General features: G+C 42.7%; 1 protein-coding gene across 1 annotated transcript in view; it reads left to right on the forward strand.

Annotated features, from left to right (window-relative positions):
• Nucleotides 1-25,808, forward strand: part of arhgef4 (Rho guanine nucleotide exchange factor (GEF) 4) — a gene marked incomplete at its 5' end in the record, with an annotated part of 137,896 nt that extends 112,088 nt beyond the window's left edge. Inside the window, 2 exons of the mRNA XM_083910866.1 lie at nucleotides 25,427-25,504; nucleotides 25,631-25,808. Of these exons, the coding sequence (XP_083766992.1) occupies nucleotides 25,427-25,504; nucleotides 25,631-25,788 (236 nt within the window). The 3' untranslated portion in view covers nucleotides 25,789-25,808. The remainder of the gene's footprint in view (nucleotides 1-25,426; nucleotides 25,505-25,630) is intronic.
• Between the last annotated feature and the right edge of the window lie 267 nt (nucleotides 25,809-26,075).

Here is a 26,075-nt window from a genome sequence, read left to right on the forward strand (position 1 = left end):
AACTTGCCGTGGTTCATGATCGATAGTTCTTAAAGATGATTATAAAAAAACGGTCACGTTCGGAAACAGCGCCTCTAGTGGTGAGAGGATTATTACCCAAAAAAAGTACATTTATGATGATAACTTTGTGAATCCTGTTCCGATTTGAACCAAACTTCCTTGGATTGATGTTCCTCCAGCCCTGACAACGTCTACATGAAAATATTAAATTTCGAAAACAGCGCCCCCTGGTGGCAACAGAAATAATTTTATTTGCTATTAAATCTATCTTGTCCTAGAGCTTTTGTGCTATCACCTTCAAACTTGGCGAGGTCAATGTGGACAGGTAGAGGATCAAAAGTTGGTGAAAGCTTTCTAAAATGTCGCACGGCGTACGAGATAGGGGGCGCTAAAGTTGGCGATCATTCTGATGTTGACCAAATCTCTTATAACTTTGCATTGGAAGGTCAGATATGAACCAAACTTGCCGTGGTTCATGATCGATATGTCTTAAAGACGAATATGAAAAAACGGTCACGTTCAGAAACAGCGCCTCTAGTGGTGAGAGTATTATTACCCAAAAAAAGTACATTTATGATGATAACTTTGTGGAACATGTTCCAATTTGAACCAAACCTCCTTGGATTGATGACAGTATGGCCCTGAAAAAGTCTGTATGAAAATCTTCAATTTAAAAAACAGCGCCCCCTGGTTGCTGGATATAACATTACATTTCACACTTTTTTATGCTGCTATAACAGGGATTGTTGTATCATCCTCATACGTGATATGTGGGACCACAAAACCGCTCCGACCATGTCAGCAACAGATGACTTCCTGACAGGAAGTGGATCCGCCGCAACAGGAAGTAGAATGTAACTTTGCCATACATTGCCCGATCGCCACGAAACATGATATGTGAGTCAATAGAACTTCCCTGAACATGTTAATGGACACGCCTTTGACCAAACAGGAAGTCAGCCATTTTAAACAGGAAGTCCCCTGTAACTTTACCGTACATTGATCAATCTGCACGGAACTTGACACGTGAGACCAGGAACCTATCCTGGACATGTCTGCAAAAGCTAAACTCCAAACAGGAAGTGGAACGCCAAAACAGGAAGTAGAATTTAACTTTGCCGTACGTTGCCCTATCTCCACGAAACATTATATGTGTGTCAAGGGAACTTCCCTGAACATGTAAATAGACACGCTCTGACCCAACAGGAAGTCAGCCATTTTAACAGGAAGTGCCCTCTAACTTTACTGTACATTGACCGCTCTGCATGGAACTTGGTATGTGAGGCCAGGGACCTATCCTGAACACGCAAACAATGACCTCCCGACAGAAAGTGTAACGCACTTAACAGGAAATAATATATGACTTTACTCCACAGCCCAACATCCGCACGGACGGCGCCAATTAGAACTACGACAGCAAGCAGCGAATGAACGAGAGACGAGATCAGGGCGCAAGCGACGAGGTGGGCGCGGGTCGCGACGTAGCGTCAAGCTCGTTCTTATTATTATTCTTCACACGAGGAATGTGCCTTTTTGAAGGCCTAAACGGATCCCAAACCACGCGAATTTTTGGGACAACATCAGACCTAACTTAAATCGCCGAACCAAAGTGGTTCGGTGAATGTGCGTCAAAAAATGGAAGTGGGCGGGGCTTCAGACTGACGCAAAAATGTGCTACTAGGTCAACTCCTGTCGGGAATAACGTACATGAACGAAACTTGGTACACACGTTCATTAGGTTGTGCCATGGGCAAAAGTCAATCACAAGTTTTCTGTGAAACCTACAGGAAGGCCGCCATCTTGGACTGAAGGCGAAAACGGAGGCGTTTTTGGCGAATTTACAGCATAACTTGCCGTAGATACCAAAATCTACAGTTTTTGAGCAATCACCCTCAAACTTGGCGAGGTTGATGTGGACCAGTTGAGGTACGATCTAATCTGAAAAGTTTTTTGAAATATTGCATGGCGCACGAGATAGGTGGCGCCAAAGTTGGCGAAAATTCCAAATTTTCCCAACACGCAACGAAACGCTTATAACTTTGCGATGGAAGATCAAGTCGGAGCCAAACTTGCCATGATTGATGATGGGTAGTTGCTGAAGACACCTATGCAAAAATGAACACGTTTGAAACCATCGCCTCCTGGTGGTGGAAGAGAATATACAAAAAAAAAGTTTATTTACGATTTCGGTAATAACTTTTACAGAGATTGTCGTATCTGACTCAAAATGACACTGAAACATTGAAAACACATGGTTGATGATGCGTGTTGAATATGATAGCGCATTGTTTAACGGTGTAGCGAGGTGCGAGGTGCAAAGCCGGATTATTGCGACAAAAAAACAAACTCTTATAACTTTGCGAGTCCTTGTCCAAACTGAACCAAACTTCCTTGGATTGATGTTCCTCCAGCCCTGACAATGTCTATATGAAAATATTCAATTTCGAAAACAGCGCCCCCTGGTGGAAACAGAAAGAATTTTATTTGCTATAAAATCTATCTTGTCCTAGAGCTTTTGTGCTATCACCTTCAAACTTGGCGAGGTCAATGTGGACAGGTAGAGGATCAAAAGTTGGTGAAAGCTTTCTAAAGTGTCGCACGGCGTACGAGATAGGGGGCGCTAAAGTTGGCGATCATTCTGATGTTGACCAAATCTCTTATAACTTTGCATTGGAAGGTCAGATATGAACCAAACTTGCCGTGGTTCATGATCGATAGGTCTTAAAGACGAATATGAAAAAACGGTCACGTTCGGAAACAGCGCCTCTAGTGGTGAGAGTATTATTACCCAAAAAAAGTACATTTATGATGATAACTTTGTGGAACATGTTCCGATTTGAACCAAACTTCCTTGGATCGATGACAGTCCGACCCTGAACAAGTCTACATGAAAATATTCAATTTCGAAAACAGCGCCCCCTGGTGGAAACAGAAAGAATTTTATTTGCTATAAAATCTATCTTGTCCTAGAGCTTTTGTGCTATCACCTTCAAACTTGGCAAGGTCAATGTGGACAGGTAGAGGATCAAAAGTTGGTGAAAGCTTTCTAAAATGTCGCACGGCGTACGAGATAGGGGGCGCTAAAGTTGGCGATCATTCTGATGTTGACCAAATCTCTTATAACTTTGCATTGGAAGGTCAGATATGAACCAAACTTGCCGTGGTTCATGATCGATAGGTCTTAAAGACGAATATGAAAAAACGGTCACGTTCAGAAACAGCGCCTCTAGTGGTGAGAGTATTATTACCCAAAAAAAGTACATTTATGATGATAACTTTGTGGAACATGTTCCGATTTGAACCAAACCTCCTTGGATCGATGACAGTATGGCCCTGAAAAAGTCCGTATGAAAATCTTCAATTTAAAAAACAGCGCCCCCTGGTTGCTGGATATAACATTACATATCAAACTTTTTTATGCTGCTATAACAAGTATTGTTGTATCCTCCTCATACCTGATATGTGGGACCACAAAACCGCTCCGACCATGTCAGCAACAGACGACTTCCTGCCAGGAAGTGGATCTGCCGCAACAGGAAGTAGAATGTAACTTTGCCATACATTGCCCGATCGCCACGAAACATGATATGTGAGTCAATAAAACTTCCCTGAACATGTTAATGGACACACCTTTGACCCAACAGGAAGTCAGCCATTTTAAACAGGAAGTCCCCTGTAACTTTATTGTACATTGATCAATCTGCACGGAACTTGACACGTGAGACCAGGAACCTATCCTGGACATGTCTGCAAAAGCTAAACTCCAAACAGGAAGTGGAACGCCAAAACAGGAAGTAGAATGTAACTTTGCCGTACGTTGCCCTATCTCCACGAAACATTATATGTGAGTCAAGGGAACTTCCCTGAACATGTTAATGGACACGCTTTGACCCAACAGGAAGTCAGCCATTTTAACAGGAAGTGCCCTCTAACTTTACCGTACATTGACCGCTCTGCACGGAACTTGGTATGTGAGGCCAGGGACCTATCCTGAACACGCAAACAATGTCCTCCCGTCAGAAAGTGTAACGCACTTAACAGGAAATAATATATGACTTTACTCCACAGCCCAACATCCGCACGGACGGCGCCAATTAGAACTACGACAGCAAGCAGCGAATGAACGAGAGACGAGATCAGGGCGCAAGCGACGAGGTGGGCGCGGGTCGCGACGTAGCGTCAAGCTCGAACCCGTTACCACCGCTTGCGGTGCTAGTTATTATTATTAGGGTTCGAGCACGACTGTGCAAGAACCCTATTGTAATTGAAAGAGTTATTATTAGGGTTCGAGCACGACTGTGCAAGAACCCTATTGTAATTGAAAGAGTTATTATTATTCTTATTATTATTCTTCACACGAGGAATGTGCCTTTTTGAAGGCCTAAACGGATCTCAAACCTCGCGAATTTTTAGGACAACATCAGACCTAACTTAAATCGCCGAACCAAAGTGGTTCGGTGAATGTGCGTCAAAAAATGGAAGTGGGCGGGGCTTCAGAATGACGCAAAAATGTGCTACTAGGTCAACTCCTGTCGGGAATAACGTACATGAACGAAACTTGGTACACACGTTCATTAGGTTGTGCCATGGGCAAAAGTCAATCACAAGTTTTCTGTGAAACCTACAGGAAGGCCGCCATCTTGGATTGAAGGCGAAAACGGAGGCGTTTTTGGCGAATTTACAGCATAACTTGCCGTAGATACCAAAATCTACAGTTTTTGAGCAATCACCCTCAAACTTGGCGAGGTTGATGTGGACCAGTTGAGGTACGATCTAATCTGAAAAGTTTTTTGAAATATTGCATGGCGCACGAGATAGGTGGCGCCAAAGTTGGCGAAAATTCCAAATTTTCCCAACACGCAACGAAACGCTTATAACTTTACGATGGAAGGTCAAGTCGGAGCCAAACTTGCCATGATTGATGATGGGTAGTTGCTGAAGACACCTATGCAAAAATGATCACGTTTGAAACCATCGCCTCCTGGTGGTGGAAGAGAATATACAAAAAAAAAGTTTATTTACGATTTCAGTAATAACTTTTACAGAGATTGTCGTATCCGACTCAAAATGACACTGAAACATTGAAAACACATGGTAGATGATGCGTGTTGAATATGACAGCGCATTGTTTAACGATGTAGCGAGGTGCGGGGTGCAAAGTCGGATTATTGCGACAAAAAAACAAACTCTTATAACTTTGCGAGTCCTGGTCCAAACTGAACCAAACTTCCTTGGATTGATGTTCCTCCAGCCCTGACAATGTCTATATGAAAATATTCAATTTCGAAAACAGCGCCCCCTGGTGGAAACAGAAAGAATTTTATTTGCTATAAAATCTATCTTGTCCTAGAGCTTTTGTGCTATCACCTTCAAACTTGGCGAGGTCAATGTGGACAGGTAGAGGATCAAAAGTTGGTGAAAGCTTTCTAAAATGTCGCACGGCGTACGAGATAGGGGGCGCTAAAGTTGGCGATCATTCTGATGTTGACCAAATCTCTTATAACTTTGCATTGGAAGGTCAGATATGAACCAAACTTGCCGTGGTTCATGATCGATAGGTCTTAAAGACGAATATGAAAAAACGGTCACGTTCGGAAACAGCGCCTCTAGTGGTGAGAGTATTATTACCCAAAAAAAGTACATTTATGATGATAACTTTGTGGAACATGTTCCGATTTGAACCAAACTTCCTTGGATCGATGACAGTCCGACCCTGAACAAGTCTATATGAAAATATTCAATTTCAAAAACAGCGCCCCCTGGTGGAAACAGAAAGAATTTTTTTTGCTATAAAATCTATCTTGTCCTAGAGCTTTTGTGCTATCACCTTCAAACTTGGCGAGGTCAATGTTGACAGGTAGAGGATCAAAAGTTGGTGAAAGCTTTCTAAAATGTCGCACGGCGTACGAGATAGGGGGCGCTAAAGTTGGCGATCATTCTGATGTTGACCAAATCTCTTATAACTTTGCATTGGAAGGTCAGATATGAACCAAACTTGCCGTGGTTCATGATCGATAGGTCTTAAAGACGAATATGAAAAAACGGTCACGTTCAGAAACAGCGCCTCTAGTGGTGAGAGTATTATTACCCAAAAAAAGTACATTTATGATGATAACTTTGTGGAACATGTTCCGATTTGAACCAAACCTCCTTGGATCGATGACAGTATGGCCCTGAAAAAGTCCGTATGAAAATCTTCAATTTAAAAAACAGCGCCCCCTGGTTGCTGGATATAACATTACATATCAAACTTTTTTATGCTGCTATAACAAGGATTGTTGTATCCTCCTCATACCTGATATGTGGGACCACAAAACCGCTCCGACCATGTCAGCAACAGACGACTTCCTGACAGGAAGTGGATCTGGCGCAACAGGAAGTAGAATGTAACTTTGCCATACATTGCCCGATCGCCACGAAACACGATATGTGAGTCAATAGAACTTCCCTGAACATGTTAATGGACACGCCTTTGACCAAACAGGAAGTCAGCCATTTTAAACAGGAAGTCCCCTGTAACTTTACCGTACATTGATCAATCTGCACGGAACTTGACACGTGAGACCAGGAACCTATCCTGGACATGTCTGCAAAAGCTAAACTCCAAACAGGAAGTGGAACGCCAAAACAGGAAGTAGAATTTAACTTTGCCGTACGTTGCCCTATCTCCACGAAACATTATATGTGTGTCAAGGGAACTTCCCTGAACATGTTAATAGACACGCTCTGACCCAACAGGAAGTCAGCCATTTTAACAGGAAGTGCCCTCTAACTTTACTGTACATTGACCGCTCTGCATGGAACTTGGTATGTGAGGCCAGGGACCTATCCTGAACACGCAAACAATGTCCTCCCGACAGAAAGTGTAACGCACTTAACAGGAAATAATATATGACTTTACTCCACAGCCCAACATCCGCACGGACGGCGCCAATTAGAACTACGACAGCAAGCAGCGAATGAACGAGAGACGAGATCAGGGCGCAAGAGACGAGGTGGGCGCGGGTCGCGACGTAGCGTCAAGCTCGAACCCGTTACCACCGCTTGCGGTGCTAGTTATTATTATTATTCTTCACACAAAAAAAGTGCCTTTTTGAAGGCCTAAACGTATCCCAAACCTCACGAAATTTCGGGACAACATCAGACCTCGCTGAAAATTTTGTAAAAAAGTGGTTCGGTGAATGTGCGTCAAAAAATGGAAGTGGGCGGGGCTAAAGACTGACGCAAAACAGTTCTACTAGGTCAACTCCTGTCAGGTATAACGTACATGAACGAAACTTGGTCCACACGTTCATTAGGTTGAGCTTTAAATAAAAGTCGTGGACAAGTTTTCTGTGAAACCTACAGGAAGGCCGCCATTTTGGATTGAAGGCGAAAACGGAGGCGTTTTTGGCGAATTTACAGCATAACTTGCCGTAGATACCAAAATCTACAGTTTTTGAGCAATCACCTTCAAACTTGGCGAGGTCGATGTGGACCAGTTGAGGTACGATCTAATCTGAAAAGTTTTTTGAAATATTGCATGGCGCACGAGATAGGTGGCGCCAAAGTTGGCGAAAATTCCAAATTTTCCCAACACGCAACGAAACGCTTATAACTTTGCGATGGAAGGTCAAGTCGGAGCCAAACTTGCCATGATTGATGATGGGTAGTTGCTGAAGACACCTATGCAAAAATGATCACGTTTGAAACCATCGCCTCCTGGTGGTGGAAGAGAATATACAAAAAAAAAGTTTATTTACGATTTCGGTAATAACTTTTACAGAGATTGTCGTATCCGACTCAAAATGACACTGAAACATTGAAAACACATGGTAGATGATGCGTGTTGAATATGACAGCGCATTGTTTAACGATGTAGCGAGGTGCGGGGTGCAAAGTCGGATTATTGCGACAAAAAAACAAACTCTTATAACTTTGCGAGTCCTGGTCCAAACTGAACCAAACTTCCTTGGATTGATGTTCTTCCAGCCCTGACAATGTCTATATGAAAATATTCAATTTCGAAAACAGCGCCCCCTGGTGGAAACAGAAAGAATTTTATTTGCTATAAAATCTATCTTGTCCTAGAGCTTTTGTGCTATCACCTTCAAACTTGGCGAGGTCAATGTGGACAGGTAGAGGATCAAAAGTTGGTGAAAGCTTTCTAAAATGTCGCACGGCGTACGAGATAGGGGGCGCTAAAGTTGGCGATCATTCTGATGTTGACCAAATCTCTTATAACTTTGCATTGGAAGGTCAGATATGAACCAAACTTGCCGTGGTTCATGATCGATAGGTCTTAAAGACGAATATGAAAAAACGGTCACGTTCGGAAACAGCGCCTCTAGTGGTGAGAGTATTATTACCCAAAAAAAGTACATTTATGATGATAACTTTGTGGAACATGTTCCGATTTGAACCAAACTTCCTTGGATCGATGACAGTCCGACCCTGAACAAGTCTACATGAAAATATTTAATTTCGAAAACAGCGCCCCCTGGTGGAAACAGAAAGAATTTTATTTGCTATAAAATCTATCTTGTCCTAGAGCTTTTGTGCTATCACCTTCAAACTTGGCGAGGTCAATGTGGACAGGTAGAGGATCAAAAGTTGGTGAAAGCTTTCTAAAATGTCGCACGGCGTACGAGATAGGGGGCGCTAAAGTTGGCGATCATTCTGATGTTGACCAAATCTCTTATAACTTTGCATTGGAAGGTCAGATATGAACCAAACTTGCCGTGGTTCATGATCGATAGGTCTTAAAGACGAATATGAAAAAACGGTCACGTTCAGAAACAGCGCCTCTAGTGGTGAGAGTATTATTACCCAAAAAAAGTACATTTATGATGATAACTTTGTGGAACATGTTCCGATTTGAACCAAACCTCCTTGGATCGATGACAGTATGGCCCTGAAAAAGTCCGTATGAAAATCTTCAATTTAAAAAACAGCGCCCCCTGGTTGCTGGATATAACATTACATATCAAACTTTTTTATGCTGCTATAACAAGGATTGTTGTATCCTCCTCATACCTGATATGTGGGACCACAAAACCGCTCCGACCATGTCAGCAACAGACGACTTCCTGACAGGAAGTGGATCTGCCGCAACAGGAAGTAGAATGTAACTTTGCCATACGTTGCCCGATCGCCACGAAACATGATATGTGAGTCAATAAAACTTCCCTGAACATGTTAATGGACACGCCTTTGACCCAACAGGAAGTCAGCCATTTTAAACAGGAAGTGCCCTGTAACTTTACCGTACATTGATCGATCTGCACGGAACTTGACACGTGAGACCAGGAACCTATCCTGGACATGTCTACAAAAGCTAAACTCCAAACAGGAAGTGGAACGCCAAAACAGGAAGTAGAATGTAACTTTGCCGTACGTTGCCCTATCTCCACGAAACATTATATGCGAGTCAAGGGAACTTCTTTGAACATGTTAATAGACACGCTCTGACCCAACAGGAAGTCAGCCATTTTAAACAGGAAGTGCCCTCTAACTTTACCGTACATTGACCGCTCTGCATGGAACTTGGTATGTGAGGCCAGGGACCTATCCTGAACACGCAAACAGTGTCCTCCCGACAGAAAGTGTAACGCACTTAACAGGAAATAATATATGACTTTACTCCACAGCCCAACATCCGCACCGACGGCGCCAATTAGAACTACGACAGCAAGCAGCGAATGAACGAGAGACGAGATCAGGGCGCAAGCGACGAGGTGGGCGCGGGTCGCGACGTAGCGTCAAGCTCGAACCCGTTACCACCGCTTGCGGTGCTAGTTATTATTATTATTCTTCACACGAGGAATGTGCCTTTTTGAAGGCCTAAACGGATCCCAAACCACGCGAATTTTTGGGACAACATCAGACCTAACTTAAATCGCCGAACCAAAGTGGTTCGGTGAATGTGCGTCAAAAAATGGAAGTGGGCGGGGCTTCAGACTGACGCAAAAATGTGCTACTAGGTCAACTCCTGTCGGGAATAACGTACATGAACGAAACTTGGTACACACGTTCATTAGGTTGTGCCATGGGCAAAAGTCAATCACAAGTTTTCTGTGAAACCTACAGGAAGGCCGCCATCTTGGATTGAAGGCGAAAACGGAGGCGTTTTTGGCGAATTTACAGCATAACTTGCCGTAGATACCAAAATCTACAGTTTTTGAGCAATCACCCTCAAACTTGGCGAGGTTGATGTGGACCAGTTGAGGTACGATCTAATCTGAAAAGTTTTTTGAAATATTGCATGGCGCACGAGATAGGTGGCGCCAAAGTTGGCGAAAATTCCAAATTTTCCCAACACGCAACGAAACGCTTATAACTTTGCGATGGAAGATCAAGTCGGAGCCAAACTTGCCATGATTGATGATGGGTAGTTGCTGAAGACACCTATGCAAAAATGAACACGTTTGAAACCATCGCCTCCTGGTGGTGGAAGAGAATATACAAAAAAAAAGTTTATTTACGATTTCGGTAATAACTTTTACAGAGATTGTCGTATCTGACTCAAAATGACACTGAAACATTGAAAACACATGGTAGATGATGCGTGTTGAATATGATAGCGCATTGTTTAACGGTGTAGCGAGGTGCGAGGTGCAAAGTCGGATTTTTGCGACAAAAAAACAAACTCTTATAACTTTGCGAGTCCTGGTCCAAACTGAACCAAACTTCCTTGGATTGATGTTCCTCCAGCCCTGACAATGTCTATATGAAAATATTCAATTTCGAAAACAGCGCCCCCTGGTGGAAACAGAAAGAATTTTATTTGCTATAAAATCTATCTTGTCCTAGAGCTTTTGTGCTATCACCTTCAAACTTGGCGAGGTCAATGTGGACAGGTAGAGGATCAAAAGTTGGTGAAAGCTTTCTAAAGTGTCGCACGGCGTACGAGATAGGGGGCGCTAAAGTTGGCGATCATTCTGATGTTGACCAAATCTCTTATAACTTTGCATTGCAAGGTCAGATATGAACCAAACTTGCCGTGGTTCATGATCGATAGGTCTTAAAGACGAATATGAAAAAACGGTCACGTTCGGAAACAGCGCCTCTAGTGGTGAGAGTATTATTACCCAAAAAAAGTACATTTATGATGATAACTTTGTGGAACATGTTCCGATTTGAACCAAACTTCCTTGGATCGATGACAGTCCGACCCTGAACAAGTCTACATGAAAATATTCAATTTCGAAAACAGCGCCCCCTGGTGGAAACAGAAAGAATTTTATTTGCTATAAAATCTATCTTGTCCTAGAGCTTTTGTGCTATCACCTTCAAACTTGGCGAGGTCAATGTGGACAGGTAGAGGATCAAAAGTTGGTGAAAGCTTTCTAAAATGTCGCACGGCGTACGAGATAGGGGGCGCTAAAGTTGCCGATCATTCTGATGTTGACCAAATCTCTTATAACTTTGCATTGGAAGGTCAGATATGAACCAAACTTGCCGTGGTTCATGATCGATAGGTCTTAAAGACGAATATGAAAAAACGGTCACGTTCAGAAACAGCGCCTCTAGTGGTGAGAGTATTATTACCCAAAAAAAGTACATTTATGATGATAACTTTGTGGAACATGTTCCGATTTGAACCAAACCTCCTTGGATCGATGACAGTATGGCCCTGAAAAAGTCCGTATGAAAATCTTCAATTTAAAAAACAGCGCCCCCTGGTTGCTGGATATAACATTACATATCAAACTTTTTTATGCTGCTATAACAAGGATTGTTGTATCCTCCTCATACCTGATATGTGGGACCACAAAACCGCTCCGACCATGTCAGCAACAGACGACTTCCTGACAGGAAGTGGATCCACCGCAACAGGAAGTAGAATGTAACTTTGCCATACATTGCCCGATCGCCACGAAACATGATATGTGAGTCAATAGAACTTCCCTGAATATGTTAATAGACACGCCTTTGACCAAACAGGAAGTCAGCCATTTTAAACAGGAAGTGCCCTGTAACTTTACCATACATTGATCAATCTGCACGGAACTTGACACGTGAGACCAGGAACCTATCCTGGACATGTCTGCAAAAGCTAAACTCCAAACAGGAAGTGGAACGCCAAAACAGGAAGTAGAATGTAACTTTGCCGTACGTTGCCCTATCTCCACGAAACATTATATGTGAGTCAAGGGAACTTCCCTGAACATGTTAATAGACACGCTCTGACCCAACAGGAAGTCAGCCATTTTAAACAGGAAATGCCCTCTAACTTTACCGTACATTGACCGCTCTGCACGGAACTTGGTATGTGAGGCCAGGGACCTATCCTGAACACGCAAACAATGTCCTCCCGACAGAAAGTGTAACGCACTTAACATGAAATAATATATGACTTTACTCCACAGCCCAACATCCGCACGGACGGCGCCAATTAGAACTACGACAGCAAGCAGCGAATGAACGAGAGACGAGATCAGGGCGCAGGCGACGAGGTGGGCGCGGGTCGCGACGTAGCGTCAAGCTCGAACCCGTTACCACCGCTTGCGGTGCTAGTTATTATTATTCTTCACCAAAAAAAAGTGCCTTTTTGAAGGCCTGAACGTATCTGTAACCTCACGAATTTTCGGGACAATATCAGACCTCGCTGAAAATTTTGTAAAATAGTGGTTCGGTGAATGTGCGTCAAAAAATGGAAGTGGGCGGGGCTTCAGACTGTCGCAAAAAAGTGCTACTAGGTCAACTCCTGTCGGGAATAACGTACATGAACGAAACTTGGTACACACGTTCATTAGGTTGTGCCATGGGCAAAAGTCAATCACAAGTTTTCTGTGAAACCTACAGGAAGGCCGCCATCTTGGATTGAAGGCGAAAACGGAGGCGTTTTTGGCGAATTTACAGCATAACTTGCCGTAGATACCAAAATCTACAGTTTTTGAGCAATCACCTTCAAACTTGGCGAGGTCGATGTGGACCAGTTGAGGTACGATCTAATCTGAATTTTTTTTTGAAATATCGCATAGCGGACGTATTTGGTGGCGCCAAAGTTGGCGAAAATTCCAAATTTTCCCAACACGCAACGAAACGCTTATAACTTTACGATGGAAGGTCAAGTCAGAGCCAAACTTGCCATGATTGATGGTGGGTAGTTGCTGAAGACACCTATGCAAAAATGATCACGTTTGAAACCATCGCCTCCTGGTGGTGGAAGAGAATATATAAAAAAAAAGTTAATTTACGATTTCGGTAATAACTTTTACAGAGTTTGTAAAAGTGTCACTCAAAATGACACTGAAACATTGAAAACACATGGTAGATGATGCGTGTTGAATATGATAGCGCATTCTTTAACGGTGTAGCAGCGTGGGCGGAGCAAAGTCGGATTTTTGCGACAAAAAAACAAACTCTTATAACTTTGCGAGTCCTGGTCCAAACTGAACCAAACTTCCTTGGATTGATGTTCCTCCAGTCCTGACGACGTCTACATGAAAATATTCAATTTCGAAAACAGCGCCCCCTGGTGGCAACAGAAAGAATTTTATTTGCTATTAAATCTATCTTGTCCTAGAGCTTTTGTGCTATCACCTTCAAACTTGGCGAGGTTAATGTGGACGAGTTGAGGATCAAAAGTTAGTGAAAGCTTTCTAAAATGTCGCACGGCGTACGAGATAGGGGGCGCTAAAGTTGGCGATCATTATGATGTTGACCAAATCTCTTATAACTTTGCATTGGAAGGTCAGATATGAACCAAACTTGCCGTGGTTCATGATCGATAGTTCTTAAAGATGAATATGAAAAAACGGTCACGTTCGAAAACAGCGCCTCTAGTGGTGAGAGGAATATTACCCCAAAAAAGTACATGTATGATGATAACTTTGTGAATCCTGTTCCGATTTGAACCAAACTTCCTTGGATTGATGACAGTCCGACCCTGAACAAGTCTACCTGAAAATATTTAATTTCGAAAACAGCGCCCCCTGGTGGAAACAGAAAGAATTTTATTTGCTATAAAATCTATCTTGTCCTAGAGCTTTTGTGCTATCACCTTCAAACTTGGCGAGGTCAATGTGGACGAGTTGAGGATCAAATGTTATTGAAAGCTTTCTAAAATGTCGCACGGCGTACGAGATAGGGGGCGCTAAAGTTGGCAAACATTCTGATTTGTTAAGACAGACAACAAAACACTTATAACTTTGCAATGGAGGATCCAATGTCCTTCCCTGGATTGATGCCTTGGAGTAGTCTATATGACAATATTCAATGTCTTAACGACGCCCCCTGGTGGCAGCAGACTATGCCATCTACTGTGCAACACAAAAGAAACTGGTATAACTTTGTAAATCCTGTTCCAATCTGAACCAAACTTCCTTGGATTGATGACAGTCTGACCCTGAAAAAGTCTATATGAAAATCTTCAATTTAAAAAACAGCGCCCCCTGGTTGCTGGATATAACATTACATATCACACTTTTTTATGCTGCTATAACAGGGATTGTTGTATCATCCTCATACGTGATATGTGGGACCACAAAACCGCTCCGACCATGTCAGCAACAGACGACTTCCTGACAGGAAGTGGATCCGCCGCAACAGGAAGTAGAATGTAACTTTGCCATACATTGCCCGATCGCCACGAAACATGATATGTGAGTCAATAGAACTTCCCTGAACATGTTAATGGACACGCCTTTGACCAAACAGGAAGTCAGCCATTTTAAACAGGAAGTCCCCTGTAACTTTACCGTACATTGATCAATCTGCACGGAACTTGACACGTGAGACCAGGAACCTATCCTGGACATGTCTGCAAAAGCTAAACTCCAAACAGGAAGTGGAACGCCAAAACAGGAAGTAGAATTTAACTTTGCCGTACGTTGCCCTATCTCCACAAAACATTATATGTGTGTCAAGGGAACTTCCCTGAACATGTTAATAGACACGCTCTGACCCAACAGGAAGTCAGCCATTTTAACAGGAAGTGCCCTCTAACTTTACTGTACATTGACCGCTCTGCATGGAACTTTGTATGTGAGGCCAGGGACCTATCCTGAACACGCAAACAATGTCCTCCCGACAGAAAGTGTAACGCACTTAACAGGAAATAATATATGACTTTACTCCACAGCCCAACATCCGCACGGACGGCGCCAATTAGAACTACGACAGCAAGCAGCGAATGAACGAGAGACGAGATCAGGGCGCAAGCGACGAGGTGGGCGCGGGTCGCGACGTAGCGTCAAGCTCGAACCCGTTACCACCGCTTGCGGTGCTAGTTATTATTATTATTATTCTTCACACAAAAAAAGTGCCTTTTTGAAGGCCTAAACGTATCCCAAACCTCACGAAATTTCGGGACAACATCAGACCTCGCTGAAAATTTTGTAAAAAAGTGGTTTGGTGAATGTGCGTCAAAAAATGGAAGTGGGCGGGGCTAAAGACTGACGCAAAACAGTTCTACTAGGTCAACTCCTGTCAGGTATAACGTACATGAACGAAACTTGGTCCACACGTTCATTAGGTTGAGCTTTAAATAAAAGTCGTGGACAAGTTTTCTGTGAAACCTACAGGAAGGCCGCCATTTTGGATGGAAGGCGAAAACGGAGGCGTTTTTGGCGAATTTACAGCATAACTTGCCGTAGATACCAAAATCTACAGTTTTTGAGCAATCACCTTCAAACTTGGCGAGGTCGATGTGGACCAGTTGAGGTACGATCTAATCTGAAAAGTTTTTTGAAATATTGCATGGCGCACGAGATAGGTGGCGCCAAAGTTGGCGAAAATTCCAAATTTTCCCAACACGCAACGAAACGCTTATAACTTTGCGATGGAAGGTCAAGTCGGAGCCAAACTTGCCATGATTGATGATGGGTAGTTGCTGAAGACACCTATGCAAAAATGATCACGTTTGAAACCATCGCCTCCTGGTGGTGGAAGAGAATATACAAAAAAAAAGTTTATTTACGATTTCGGTAATAACTTTTACAGAGATTGTCCTATCCGACTCAAAATGACACTGAAACATTGAAAACACATGGTAGATGATGCGTGTTGAATATGACAGCGCATTGTTTAACGATGTAGCGAGGTGCGAGGTGCAAAGTCGGATTATTGCGACAAAAAAACAAACTCTTATAACTTTGCGAGTCCTGGTCCAAACTGAACCAAACTTCCTTGGATTGATGTTCCTCCAGCCCTGACAATGTCTATATGAAAATATTCAATTTCGAAAACAGCGCCCCCTGGTGGAAACAGAAAGAATTTTATTTGCTATAAAATCTATCTTGTCCTAGAGCTTTTGTGCTATCACCTTCAAACTTGGCGAGGTCAATGTGGACAGGTAGAGGATCAAAAGTTGGTGAAAGCTTTCTAAAATGTCGCACGGCGTACGAGATAGGGGGCGCTAAAGTTGGCGATCATTATGATCTTGACCAAATCTCTTATAACTTTGCATTGGAAGGTCAGATATGAACCAAACTTGCCGTGGTTCATGATCGATAGGTCTTAAAGACGAATATGAAAAAACGGTCACGTTCGGAAACAGCGCCTCTAGTGGTGAGAGTATTATTACCCAAAAAAAGTACATTTATGATGATAACTTTGTGGAACATGTTCCGATTTGAACCAAACTTCCTTGGATCGATGACAGTCCGACCCTGAACAAGTCTACATGAAAATATTCAATTTCGAAAACAGCGCCCCCTGGTGGAAACAGAAAGAATTTTATTTGCTATAAAATCTATCTTGTCCTAGAGCTTTTGTGCTATCACCTTCAAACTTGGCGAGGTCAATGTGGACAGGTAGAGGATCAAAAGTTGGTGAAAGCTTTCTAAAATGTCGCACGGCGTACGAGATAGGGGGCGCTAAAGTTGGCGATCATTCTGATGTTGACCAAATCTCTTATAACTTTGCATTGGAAGGTCAGATATGAACCAAACTTGCCGTGGTTCATGATCAATAGGTCTTAAAGACGAATATGAAAAAACGGTCACGTTCAGAAACAGCGCCTCTAGTGGTGAGAGTATTATTACCCAAAAAAAGTACATTTATGATGATAACTTTGTGGAACATGTTCCGATTTGAACCAAACCTCCTTGGATCGATGACAGTATGGCCCTGAAAAAGTCCGTATGAAAATCTTCAATTTAAAAAACAGCGCCCCCTGGTTGCTGGATATAACATTACATATCAAACTTTTTTATGCTGCTATAACAAGGATTGTTGTATCCTCCTCATACCTGATATGTGGGACCACAAAACCGCTCCGACCATGTCAGCAACAGACGACTTCCTGACAGGAAGTGGATCTGCCGCAACAGGAAGTAGAATGTAACTTTGCCATACATTGCCCGATCGCCACGAAACATGATATGTGAGTCAATAAAACTTCCCTGAACATGTTAATGGACACACCTTTGACCCAACAGGAAGTCAGCCATTTTAAACAGGAAGTGCCCTGTAACTTTACCGTACATGGATCAATCTGCACGGAACTTGACACGTGAGACCAGGAACCTATCCTGGACATGTCTGCAAAAGCTAAACTCCAAACAGGAAGTGGAACGCCAAAACAGGAAGTAGAATGTAACTTTGCCGTACGTTGCCCTATCTCCACGAAACATTATATGTGAGTCAAGGGAACTTCTTTGAACATGTTAATAGACACGCTCTGACCCAACAGGAAGTCAGCCATTTTAAACAGGAAGTGCCCTCTAACTTTACCGTACATTGACCGCTCTGCATGGAACTCGGTATGTGAGGCCAGGGACCTATCCTGAACACGCAAACAATGTCCTCCCGACAGAAAGTGTAACGCACTTAACAGGAAATAATATATTACTTTACTCCACAGCCCAACATCCGCACGAACGGCACCAATTAGAACTACGACAACAAGCAGCGAATGAACGAGAGACGAGATCAGGGCGCAAGCGACGAGGTGGGCGCGGATCGCGACGTAGCGTCAAGCTCGAACCCGTTACCACCGCTTGCGGTGCTAGTTATTATTATTATTCTTCACACAAAAAAAGTGCCTTTTTGAAGGCCTAAACGTATCCCAAACCTCACGAAATTTCGGGACAACATCAGACCTCGCTGAAAATTTTGTAAAAAAGTGGTTCGGTGAATGTGCGTCAAAAAATGGAAGTGGGCGGGGCTAAAGACTGACGCAAAACAGTTCTACTAGGTCAACTCCTGTCAGGTATAACGTACATGAACGAAACTTGGTCCACACGTTCATTAGGTTGAGCTTTAAATAAAAGTCGTGGACAAGTTTTCTGTGAAACCTACAGGAAGGCTGCCATTTTGGATGGAAGGCGAAAACGGAGGCGTTTTTGGCGAATTTACAGCATAACTTGCCGTAGATACCAAAATCTACAGTTTTTGAGCAATCACCTTCAAACTTGGCGAGGTCGATGTGGACCAGTTGAGGTACGATCTAATCTGAAAAGTTTTTTGAAATCTTGCATGGCGCACGAGATAGGTGGCGCCAAAGTTGGCGAAAATTCCAAATTTTCCCAACACGCAACGAAACGCTTATAACTTTGCGATGGAAGGTCAAGTCGGAGCCAAACTTGCCATGATTGATGATGGGTAGTTGCTGAAGACACCTATGCAAAAATGATCACATTTGAAACCATCGCCTCCTGGTGGTGGAAGAGAATATACAAAAAAAAAGTTAATTTACGATTTCGGTAATAACTTTTACAGAGATTGTCGTATCCGACTCAAAATGACACTGAAACATTGAAAACACATGGTAGATGATGCGTGTTGAATATGATAGCACATTCTTTAACGGTGTAGCGAGGTGCGAGGTGCAAAGTCGGATTATTGCGACAAAAAAACAAACTCTTATAACTTTGCGAGTCCTGCTCCAAACTGAACCAAACTTCCTTGGATTGATGTTCCTCCAGCCCTGACAATGTCTATATGAAAATATTCAATTTCGAAAACAGCGCCCCCTGGTGGAAACAGAAAGAATTTTATTTGCTATAAAATCTATCTTGTCCTAGAGCTTTTGTGCTATCACCTTCAAACTTGGCGAGGTCAATGTGGACAGGTAGAGGATCAAAAGTTGGTGAAAGCTTTCTAAAATGTCGCACGGCGTACGAGATAGGGGGCGCTAAAGTTGCCGATCATTCTGATGTTGACCAAATCTCTTATAACTTTGCATTGGAAGGTCAGATATGAACCAAACTTGCCGTGGTTCATGATCGATAGGTCTTAAAGACGAATATGAAAAAACGGTCACGTTCGGAAACAGCGCCTCTAGTGGTGAGAGTATTATTACCCAAAAAGAGTACATTTATGATGATAACTTTGTGGAACATGTTCCGATTTGAACCAAACTTCCTTGGATCGATGACAGTCCGACCCTGAACAAGTCTACATGAAAATATTCAATTTCGAAAACAGCGCCCCCTGGTGGAAACAGAAAGAATTTTATTTGCTATAAAATCTATCTTGTCCTAGAGCTTTTGTGCTATCACCTTCAAACTTGGCGAGGTCAATGTGGACAGGTAGAGGATCAAAAGTTGGTGAAAGCTTTCTTAAATGTCGCACGGCGTACGAGATAGGGGGCGCTAAAGTTGGCGATCATTCTGATGTTGACCAAATCTCTTATAACTTTGCATTGGAAGGTCAGATATGAACCAAACTTGCCGTGGTTCATGATCGATAGGTCATAAAGACGAATATGAAAAAACGGTCACGTTCAGAAACAGCGCCTCTAGTGGTGAGAGTATTATTACCCAAAAAAAGTACATTTATGATGATAACTTTGTGGAACATGTTCCGATTTGAACCAAACCTCCTTGGATCGATGACAGTATGGCCCTGAAAAAGTCCGTATGAAAATCTTCAATTTAAAAAACAGCGCCCCCTGGTTGCTGGATATAACATTACATATCAAACTTTTTTATGCTGCTATAACAAGGATTGTTGTATCCTCCTCATACCTGATATGTGGGACCACAAAACCGCTCCGACCATGTCAGCAACAGACGACTTCCTGACAGGAAGTGGATCTGCCGCAACAGGAAGTAGAATGTAACTTTGCCATACATTGCCCGATCGCCACGAAACATGATATGTGAGTCAATAAAACTTCCCTGAACATGTTAATGGACACACCTTTGACCCAACAGGAAGTCAGCCATTTTAAACAGGAAGTGCCCTGTAACTTTACCGTACATTGATCAATCTGCACGGAACTTGACACGTGAGACCAGGAACCTATCCTGGACATGTCTGCAAAAGCTAAACTCCAAACAGGAAGTGGAACGCCAAAACAGGAAGTAGAATGTAACTTTGCCGTACGTTGCCCTATCTCCACGAAACATTATATGTGAGTCAAGGGAACTTCTTTGAACATGTTAATAGACACGCTCTGACCCAACAGGAAGTCAGCCATTTTAACAGGAAGTGCCATGTAACTTTACCGTACATTGATCAATCTGCACAGAACTTTACACATGAGACCAGAAACCTATACTGAACATGCAAACAGTGTCCTCCCAACAGAAAGTGTAACGCACTTAGCATGAAATAATACATGACATTACTCCACAGCCCAACATCCGCACAGACAGCGCCAATTAGAACTACGACAGCAAGCAGCGAATGAACGAGAGACGAGATCAGGGCGCAAGCGACGAGGTGGGCGCGGGTCGCGACGTAGCGTCAAGCTCGAACCCGTTACCACCGCTTGCGGTGCTAGTTGTATTTGTTTTCTTATTACCATCGGTAATTACCTAGCAACATTTTTGTGTTACCATGAATTTACCAGGTAAATACCTGGTAATTAGTGAACTGTAAAAGAAAGGGTTACTATATACACTACCAGTCAAAATGTTTAGATCACCCCAATTTTTCCAGGTTTTTAATTGAAATTCAAGCCATTCAAGTCCAATGAATAGCTTGAAATGGTACAAAGGTAAGTAGCGACCTGCTAGAGGTTGAAAAAAAAAAGGTAAGGTTACCCAAAAACGAAAAGAAGAAAGTCAAGGTGTCAGTGAGTACAGTTTCCTTCACCATCAAAAGGCACTCAGAAACTGGGAGAAACTCTGACAGAAAGAGGTTTAAAGACCCAAAGCCACAACAAAATCAAAAGACAAGATTCTGAGAGTCAGCTTGCATGATAGGCAGCTCATCATCATCATCATCCTTGCGTGATGAACCGAAGATTTCAAACTTTGATTAATCAGTCCATAACACCTTCGTCCAGACTACAGTAGTTCATTGGTGGTGTTTCATGGCCCAGGCAAGCCTCTTCTACTTATTCTGACGTCTTAGCAATGGCTTTCTTGCTGCAACTTGACCGTTCAACTCGAAGTCTTCTCTTCACACTTGAAACTGAACTTGCTTAGTACGACCACTATTAAGCTGTGCTTGAAGCTGTTGTCTTGTGAGCCGCCTATGGATTTAAAATGAAACGAACAAGATTTCCTTTAACTGCACACTTTAGTTTCCACTAACAGTCCACTTATTTGCCTTAAAAAACTCTTTGGTTGCTTTTGCAGTTTGCTTTGGGTCATTGTCCATCTGCACTGCTAAGCGCCATCCAATAAGTTCTGAAGCATTTGGCTGAATATGAGCAGATAATATTGTTGGAAACACTTCAGAAATCATCCTGCTGCTTTTGTCAGCAGTTACATCATCAATAAATACAAGGGAACCAGTTCCATTGGCAGCCATACATGCCCACACCATGCTTCACTGATGAGGTGGTATGTTGTGGATCATGAGCAGTTCCTTTCCTTCTCCACACTCTTCTCTTCCCATCACTGTGGTACAAGTTGATCTTGGTCTCATCTGTCCATAGGATTTGAGTGTGTGAAAAAAGATGACCCACTTATGATTTTGTGGTCCGCCACAGTCTAAGTACAGGAGATAAAACACGCGATGTTGACTACTGTATCATTGTTACATAACAATGAGACATTCCTGGAATTGTTGTCTCGCGGAGCTTCGCTTTGTCCCTAAAAAACGCTAGAGCACAGACGAGGGCAATAGTATCCAGCAGAGCGTAAGTCCGTGAAGTGTTCTATTCTTGGCTGAACACTGTTTTTTGATGAGTTTTCCAAACTACTGTCTATTATCTGCATTGTGTTTGACTGTGTGGTTCTAGTGGGTGATTTCAGCATTCATGTTGATAATGTGAATGATGGATGTGCAAAAGAACTGTTAAATATTCTTGATACCTTTGGACGCTCACAGCATGTAACAGATCCAACACATAACAAGGCATACATTGGATCTAATTATTTCCAAGGGTCTAAACATTTCTGATGTTGTGGTGACTGATGTTGCTCTTTCTGATCATTACTGTGTTCATTGAAAAATGACCAGCCCTGCTAGTATTGGCAAAGGAGAAGCAGAGGTGATGAGAATTTGGTATATTAACAATAACACCTGTACATTATTCACTCAGGCTTTTACACCATCACCAGCTCTGCCCTCAGCCTCTGTTGATGATCTTGTGAATAGTTTCAGCTCCAATGTTGTAACCGTTATGGATGCCATTGCTCCGATTAAGACCGATGCTATCTCTGGAAGAAAAAAGTCACCATGGAGGAATGCCACTCAGGTGAAAGCTCAACAAAGATAGTGTAGGCAGGCTGAACGCAGATGGCGAAAAAAACCAAACTCCAGGTACATTATGACATTTATAAAGATAGCCTTCACATCTATAACTAAGTATTGAAAAGCGCAAGGCAGTCTTTTTTCTCTGATCTGATCAGAAACACCAACAATGCCCGCACTTTATTCACTGTAGTTGAGAGACTGACAAACCTACAGTATCTGTCCCTCCAGAACTGCTGTCCAACAAGTCATGCAATGACTTTGCAGCTTTTTTTTACAGATAAATTCAGGGGATAAGACAAACAGCATGTGGCTACTTCACAGGCAACTTGGTTATATCACCGGTTTCTTCTCAGCCTTCTAGAAATCTAGAAAAATTTCAACTCGTAGACTACACATCTCTGACAGAAACGGTTCAGAATCCATGACCTGCTGTCTTGATGTGCTGCCTACAAGCTTGCTGAAAGATGTCTTTAATTGTGTTGCTCCGGATGTATTTAAGATAGTAAACACTTCTCTTCTATCAGGACAATTTCCCAAGGCCCTCAAAACTGCAGCGATCAAACCTCTTTTGAAAAAGCCTAATCCTCATTAATAAGTAACTACAGACCCATATCAAATCTTGCATTTTTGTCGAAGATCATTGAGCAAGTTGTTTATCAACAAATGCACTCTTTTCACTCCAAAACAATCTCTTCAATGCTTCCAATCCAGGTTTTCTACCACACCACAGCACTGAAACTGCACTTATTAATGTCTGAAATAACATACGTCTTAATAATGATGCATCAAAAACTTCAGTGTTACCCTGGATTTCCACTGGAACGGCAGCGGCGCGGTTCTGCTTTGTCCTCTGCCCGGCGCCAAGCCCCACTGGGCGCGTTACGGCAACGGCGCGGAGCCTTGGGAGCCAGTGGTATTCACGGAAGATGGCGCGATAATCTCGAACGTACGCGAGTATGCGAGATCCAGCGATAGACTGTGTGTATAAAGTAAACAACAACAATACAGCTTCTTTTCATTCTCCGACGTGGAAGAACTGTTGATCTGGTGTCATAAATTATTTAATGTTTCTCCACTTCAACAATCAGTCTCTCGTCGTACATTATGACTCTCAGAGACGCTCTGATTAATTGACTGTTGACCTGGTAGCAGCGGTGACGACGTAATGTTGATGTGAAGTTGTGACAGGCTGTATGACCTGCGTATTGTGTTTTATTTTGAAAGGGGGGCAGAAATGTTTTACCTTGATTCTGTGTTGCTTTTGTTGTCTGGTGCGAACTGCTCTCTTGAAATTTACCAGGTTCAGCAGCGGCAACGGCAAAAATAGAACTGCTACCTATCAATATCGCTGCGGTGCGGCGAGCCACTTCTGGGACGCTCCTGAGACGCTCCGCAGCGCGTCTGGTGAAAATGCTCTCATTAATTAGAATGGAAGCGATTTGCAACAGCGACCGCGCCGCTGCCGTTCCGCGGCTGTTCCGCGGCTGTTCCGCGTCCAGTGGAAATCCAGGGTTAGTGTTACTGGATCTCAGTGCTGCATTCGACACTGTTGATCACAACATGCTGATCCAAAGACTGGAGAAGTGGGTTGGAATTTCTGGTACGGTGCTAATTTGGCTCAAATCTTACTTAGAAGATCGTTACTTCTTTGTCTCACTGGGTAATTGTGAATCTGAGCGAACAAAGATGACATGCGGGGTCCCTCAAGGCTCCATTCCTGGGCCATTTTTGTTCAACATCTACATGCTCCCACTGGCCCAGATCATGGAGTATAATAACATCTCCTACTGTAATCATGTCACCACATGATTACAGTCCATTACAGTTGCTGAGTGAGTGTATCCAACAAGTCAATCAGTGGATGGGCCAGAATTTTCTCCAGCTCGATGCAGAAAAGACAGAAGTCATTGTTTTTGGTCCCAAAATTGCAAGGCTTGAGGTCAGTGGCCAACTTCACTCAATCACACTAAAAACCACCGACCAAGCCAGATATCTTGGTGTAGTTATGGACTCAGACCTGAATTTTAACAGCCACATAAAGACCATCACTAAATCAGCCTATTATCATCTCAAAAACATTGCAAGTATCAAAGGATTTCTGTCTCAACAACACATGGAAACACAGGTTCATGCATTTATTCTTAGTAGGTTAGATTATTGTAATGGTGTCTTCACAGGTCTCAGTAAAAAATAAATCAAGCAGCTGCAGCTCATCCAGAATGCTGCTGCCAGAGTCCTGACCAACAGCAAGAATGTGGACCATATCACACCTGTCCTTAAATCATTGCACTGGCTCCCTGTGTGTCAAAGACTCAAGTTTTAAATTCTGCTACTAGTCTACAAGTCTCTGAATGGTCTTGGGCCTAAATACATGTCAGAGCTGCTCGTTGATTATGAATCTTCCAGACCCCTCAGGTCATCAGGGACAGGTTTACTCATCGTCCCAAGGGTCAGAACCAAGCAGGGCGAAGCTGCATTTAGCTTCTATGGTCCTCACCTGTGGAACAAGCTCCCTGAACACCTGAGGCGTGCACAAACTGTCAGCTTGTTTAAATCAGGGTTAAAAACATTATTGTTTACTGCACCTTTCTCATATTACCAATTTTTACCACTTAAACTTTCCTTTTTAAAGATTTTAATCATTTTAAAATAATAATTTAGAAATGCATTAATTTTTGCGTGATTTTAAATTGTTTAATGTTTTAAATTGTTGATTTTATATTGTTTAAGGTTTTTAATTGTTTAATTGATTGTCTTATAATTTCAAATGTATTTCCTGCCTGTAAAGCACTATGAATTGCCTTGTGTAAGAATGGCGCTATACAAATAAACTTGCCTTGCCTTGTCTTAAAATAAATAAAATGTTTAAAAAGTGAACAGTTTCTTTTTCTGTTCCCAGGCTTCTCTCTCACAGAGATGCAGAAGAAACAGGCCATGCTGAATGCCCGCAAAAGCCATCCAGCTGGAAAACCTAAAGGTGTGTACATGTTGTTGAACAATAAGCCCATAACTTCTGTACTTGAGTTTTTTTTAAGGATTGGAGGCTGAATAGTCTTAAAAGACTCTTATAAGTGATGATGTTTTGTGTGATCCTCCTCCTCAGCGGTGACCAGACCCTACTATGACTTCCTCCTACGGCAGAAACATCCCTCCCTCCCCACAGCTGTGCCCCAGCAGCAGGTCTTCATGCTGGCTGAGCCCAAGCGCAAAACCTCCACCTTTTGGCACAACATTGGAAGACTGACACCATTCAAGAAATAAACAAAAGGAGAAGTGGAAAACTGTGGAGAGAAGTGAGAAGTGACAGCAGGAGAAAGAGAAGAGCTCTGCTCGTGCCTGAACATACCCTTTTTAATTCTTCCTCTTTTCTTTCCTACTGGTAACATTGCTCTAATCGATGTACTGATTTATTATAGAAATGAGGATGAAGATGATCAAAAGGAGATTTCTTTGAAAGCACTTTACAGGTTGGTTAACAATCAAACTTGAAAATGGTCTCCTGGAGACACTGAGTCAAACATGAAGTGTGAACTCTTTCTTAACCTACT

This window comes from Microchirus variegatus (genome assembly GCF_963457635.1).
Source record: "Microchirus variegatus genome assembly, chromosome: 2".
Classification (NCBI taxonomy): domain Eukaryota; kingdom Metazoa; phylum Chordata; class Actinopteri; order Pleuronectiformes; family Soleidae; genus Microchirus; species Microchirus variegatus.